The 6000-nt window shown below is 33.0% G+C and overlaps 1 protein-coding gene across 1 annotated transcript; it reads left to right on the forward strand.

The window, feature by feature from the left end:
* Positions 1–3268: 3268 nt before the first annotated feature.
* On the forward strand, positions 3269–5344 carry LOC110636288 (uncharacterized). Its single transcript, XM_058147759.1, has 3 exons — positions 3269–3778; positions 3860–4243; positions 5129–5344. The coding sequence occupies exons 1-3, from the start codon at positions 3269–3271 to the stop codon at positions 5342–5344; spliced, it is 1110 nt and encodes a 369-aa protein (XP_058003742.1).
* Positions 5345–6000: the final 656 nt, after the last annotated feature.

Raw genomic sequence — 6000 nt, forward strand, 5'->3', positions numbered from 1 at the left:
GTTGTCTGTCAATGATTATTTATGTGGGCAGTACTGTAATCTGTTGTCCTTAATTAGTATACCAATGATCCAAGATATATAAATGATTCTAGGTGTACTCTGGGCAAAATAATATTATTTAATACTTATAATTTCATTGATTCATATCATTTTCATGCTTAGCATGTTATTGTAATTTATTTCATCTCATATGCCAAATCATATTAGGAACCTTTCTCAAGGTCCAGATTTAGTATCTTAGATTCACCTAGCAATTTGGTCAAGATGTGGCCCTTATTTGGCTACGCTTCCTTCATGGAAGTTGTTCCTCTATGTCTTGTCTTTGTTTTTTGAATCATGTCATTTGAAATTTTAGAACTCAAGTTATGGTCAAATAACCATAACTGGTTCATTTCCTAATTCTGGTTCCTTAAATAGGTAGATTTTAGAGTTACACTTTACCTAATTAATTAAATATGTTAAAGCCAAAATTAGGCCTAGTGTCCCTCATAAAAATTGTTACCCTGTGTCTTATGGTTACTCAGAAATTTTAATTACAATTTTTCAAGTATTTTAGAATTAATTATGATCAAATCACTGGCCTAGACTTAGGTACCCTGTGTCTTCAGGGTCCAAGTTCAGGTCAGTAAGTTTGACTCAACTTTTAGGGTCCTTATGTTCATAATTTGAGGACAATGTCTAAAAAAAAGTTGGAGCCCTATTTCTTAGGGTTCCAGATCAGTATGGCTCATCCCAATTAGAGTTTCCTAGTGGAAGATATACTATAAACACTATTCTGGGGTCAAGTGTAATTTGGTCAAACTCAGATTTTGATGTGTTAATTTCTTCTAACCATTTGACCTAGTTGCTTTGGGTTCTGGGTTTTGGTCAAAACACCAATATTGTAGACCTATGTCTTATAAAAATTTTGCCATTGGTTTCATTGCATTTGAATTTTTATAGACCAAGTAATGGCCATTTTGCCAAAACTGGTTGGGTGAGCTTTAATCCAAAATTTTTGGACAGTGTTGTTCTGGATAGTTTTATTGATCTAAATTGTACTAGCAATTTGATTTAGTTAGAGATATTTCTGGGTTATGTGTTCTTCAAAAAAATTGTAGTCCTATGTCTGAGCTTTCCAATGCCACAAAAATCAGGTCATGTGGACCTGTCTAGAGGAAGTTATGGCCAAATGAATATGTACTGTTCATTTGGTCATTTTCCTGGATTCAATGTATGGACATTCGGATTGGAACAGTAAATTGGTCAACTTATAGACAGAATTTAGGCAGAGTTTCTTCATAAAAAATGGAGTGTTATGGGTCTAGTTTCACCTCCAATTGCCCTCATACCAATTAGAGCCACATAATTTCAGTTATACCTCAAACAATACACTAGACTCATAGGTCCGAATTTCCTGCAAGAAAATTTCACTCCCAATTTCAATTTCTCCAACTCTCATACTTCAATTTGGCATATATAGCACTTCAAATGATCAACAATTCATCTCAACATGCTCAATTTTAACCCATAATGCAAAAGTACCAAATTAGGTCAAAACCCTAACTCAATATTCCCAACACCATACAACTAATTGCAATTTCACTTCCAATGTGTATATACTTATCAATCAACATCACTAAGCTAATTTATATCAATTAAGAACATCAATTTCCTCTTAACATCTTGGTGCCAAAAATTTAGTTCCTCATATACTTGTTATTTTCTTCAATTTTCATGTCATACTAACTTGTTTCAACATGCTTACAACACTTAAAGAAGAGAGATAGGGTGATTATTGCACTAACGTCTTGTAGTTCAATTCTTGACTTGTATAAACCTTGGATTTTCTTCACTTTATGATAATCAAAAGCTTCCTCTTGGTGTGGGGGTAAATTTTGGTGAAGGTAAATTAGGGTTTTGAAGTAAGGAACTTAGGGAAATCAAGCTCAAAGCTTGATGAAAATGGAAGAGTTGAGCTCTAATGGTGGCCGGCCAAATGAGGGAGAGAGAGTGAGGAAGATGAGCTGAAATTTCAGTCAGTTTTTTTTTTTGTCTCATTTTACTCCCTTCTTATCCCTTTATAATTGTTTATTAACATTTTATTGGTCACAAATTTTAATGATGTCATTACTTATGTCATAAAAAATTTTCTTTTTCTTTTCTTATTTCTTCTTTTTCTCTCATTTCACTTGGCATTTAGGTCAAAATTCATTACTGAGGGTGAATTGACCAAAATGCCCTTCGTTAGACTTACCGGGTTATATCTGTTTATACTGATTAATTAAATTTTTCTAGATTTTCTTTGATATTTTTAATGTCATTTATATTTCAATAAACCTATAATTAAGTCCTAAAAACTATTTCTCAGGGCTTCTCACGGATCTGGGGTCGGCAAATATCTTCATAGTCGCTTTCCATTAGGTCACCCATAGTTGTGACCCCGGCTCGTTTAACTCATTTGAAATTCATTTCTTTTATTTTTTTCTTTATTTTTTTAGTCTTTATTCAGTCAATTTATGCCTCCTCACTCTAATTTGAATGTAGTTCTAGACATTCTGATTGTCCGAACAGACGTTAGTCACCGGAACAGTAGAATGCACAGCCTACTTAAAGTGAGGGCGTTACATTAGTAGTGTGAGACTTTGAGTCACCCATATCTTGTTAAGCTTATTGGGTATTGGACCCCATAAATTTCTTGTTTTAGAGTTATTTTTTTTTCAAGTCATTTTTCTTGCTCCCTAAAATATATATTCACATATTTAAGTATTTGTGCATATATAATTACAAAATATAATGTTAAGATTTTTTTTTTTTTTTTTTTATATAAGCTATGATGTTAAGATCTTACAAATAAATTAACAAAATTTGAGAATATTATTTCTGTAACTATGTAAATATGTGAGCTATGAACAAATAATTTTTTTTAAAAAAAATTCAGGTCCATAAAATTAACAAGCTAACATCATGGGCGATAATAAAACTATTGATGCATTTTTTATGAAAAAAGGGTTTTCAAGATTTAGAAGCTACCGTTTCAACTGCAATTGAAAGTGACAACTCATTTAAGGAGAATTCTAGTTCAATTCTTGAACATGAGCCAACTCTTCATGGGAATTCAATTTCTCAAAATCGTCCACCAAAAACTCCTCGAATTGAATTACAAGAAATTGATATCTCATTTTTAGAACGTGATCCTGGAAAACGTCCAAATATGTGGGATTATCCTATCAACCAATAAGATGAAATTCGAAGAGCTTACATCAAAGCTGGACCTTATCAATTTATTATGTCTAAATATCCTTTTGATAAGAATCATCGTCGCTTTCAAGCTTCATGGTTTAAGCTCTTTCCTGAATTGTTGGAATATTCTCCAACTAAAGATGCAGCTTTTTTTCTTCTCTGTTATCTTTTTAATAAGCCTTCTGGACGTCCCGGTTCTTGTGCATTTATAGTTAAGGGATTCCATACATGGGAAAAAGTAAATGATAGGAAAAACTGTGCTTTCTTATGTCAAGTGGGAAAAGATCCTAACTCATTACATAAGGTTACAATGAAAAAGTCTAGAGATCTTATGAACCAAAATCAGCATATTGAGAGGGTGATTGAAAAGAAATCTTGTCAAAAAATTGAAAATAACCATCTAAGGTTAAAAGTCTCATGTGATGCTATTAAATGGTTGACATTCCAAGCTTGTGCTTTGAGAGGTCATGATGAAAGCTCCAATTCAAAAAATAGGGGCAACTTCATTGAATTGATTAAACTTTTAAGCTCCTATAATGACAAGGTGGAATCGGTGGTATTGGAAAATGCTCCTCAAAATGCATCTTAAATTTCACCCAAAGTTCAAAAGGAAATTTTACATGTCATATCTAATAAGGTACAAGATGCAATTCGTGATGAGATTGGAGATGGAAAATTTTGCATTATTATTGATGAGGCTCGTGATGAATCAAGAAAAGAGCAAATGGCCATTGTGTTGAGATTTGTTGATAAAGATGGCTATGTACGAGAGCGTTTTTTTGATCTAGTTCATGTCCTTGATACTACTGCTTTAACTTTGAAAAAGGAAATTTCAGATGTTCTTGCTCGGCACAATTTGAGTATAAAAAATATTCGAGGTCAAGGTTATGATGGAGCTAGTAATATGTGTGGGAAATGGTTTGGACTACAAGCCTTATTTTTGAGCGAATGTCCATATGCCTATTACATACATTGTTTCTCTCATAGGCTCCAATTAGCATTGGTTATGACACCTAGAGAGGTAATTTCAGTTCATTAATTTTTCTCTAAATTAACTCTTATTGCCAATGTTGTTACTTCATCTTCTAAAAGGCATGATTAATTGCAAGCAGCCTAAATTGTTGAAGTTGAGAAATTGATTGCTAATCATGAGCTTGAGACTAGTAAAGGATAAAATCAAATTGGAATTATAAAACAAGCTGGTGATACTCGATGGAGTTCTCACTTAAGCTTTGTTAGAAGCTTAGTCATTATGTTTGAAGCGACTTGTTTGGTCTTGAAAACCATAATTGCTGAAGGGGCTACTTATAGCCAAAGGGGAGATGCTGATTATGCTTATAATGTTATCACTTCTTTTGAATTTGTGTTTATTTTGCATCTTATGAAAGAAATACTTGAGATCACAGATGGCCTTTGCCAAGGCTTCCATCGTAAGTCTCAAGATATTCTGAATGCAGCGTGCTTAGTATCAACAACAAAAATGTTGATTCAGAAAATAAGAGAAAGTGGATGGGATTCATAGCTTGAAAGTGTGAAATTATTTTGTGAGAAACATGAAATTGATATCTCTAATATGAATGCTCATTATAATTCTGGTCGAGGTAGAACTCGCAATCAAAGAGACCCAATTACATTTTAGCATTCTTTTCGAGTTGATGTTTTCATTGCCTCGATTGACTCACAATTGCAAGAACTAAATGTTAGGTTTAAGGAAGATATGATGGAGTTACTTATTCTTAGCTCCTCTTTAGATCCAAGGGATGGTTTCAGATCATTTAGAATTGATGATGTTTGCAGTCTTGCAAATAAGTTTTATTCTGAAGATTTTTTAGAACAAGAAAAATTACATTTGAGATATTAATTAGAGCATTTTGAACTTGATATTCAACATGATTATGAAATGCAGAAATTATCAACTATCTCTGAATTGTGCCAATATTTAGTGAAATCAAGGAAGTCAACTATTTATCCTCTTATTGATAGGTTTGTTAGACTTGTTTTGACACTTCCAGTCTCAACTGCTACTACTGAGCGAGCTTTCTTAGCTATGAGTCATGTAAAGACTAAGCTTCGTAATAAGATGGGAGATGATTTTCTTGCAAATTCCTTCATTACACATTGAGAAAGAGATAACTGATACTTTTAGCTTTGATTCTATAATTAATGAGTTTTATGCTATGAAAGAGCGATGAGTATAGCTCAAGATGCCAAGACCTAAGACGTAATGTATAGATAGACAAGATATAGATTATATAATTGTGCTTTTAGATGTCTTTTTGGATGTTCCCCTATTTCCTCGTGTCAACACATATGGTTGCCCCCTCTTTTTACTATGTAATTTTGTCTTGTAATTTTTACCAGGTTTTTTAACTTAACATGCCACACTTAGGATGGGAATTAAGGGGAAGCCTACTGGCTTGGTTTAGTTTTGGTGTGTCCATATTAAGTTTTTCCTGGTTTAGTTATCAATGATAAAAAATATATATTTATAATATCTTTGCGCACCCCACCACTACACACTGGCCAAACAACCCCCCTCCCCCCCAACAAAGCTAAATTCCTATTTCTGCCACTGGGGCAAAAGACAGCCGAAAATCGACCAAGAATGACTAGACTCAATCAACATAGAAGAAAAATGAAAATAAGAGAAAAACTAAAACCAAGAGGAACCCTAGTTTGATCGATAGAACAAAGACTATTATAAACCATTATGCTCTATATGCATGCCAAGGTAAAAGGTATTAAATTAATTTGAAACAGAATTTTCAAGTTTTATTA

The sequence above is a fragment of the Hevea brasiliensis genome, chromosome 5 (assembly GCF_030052815.1).
Source record: "Hevea brasiliensis isolate MT/VB/25A 57/8 chromosome 5, ASM3005281v1, whole genome shotgun sequence".
NCBI lineage: Eukaryota > Viridiplantae > Streptophyta > Magnoliopsida > Malpighiales > Euphorbiaceae > Hevea > Hevea brasiliensis.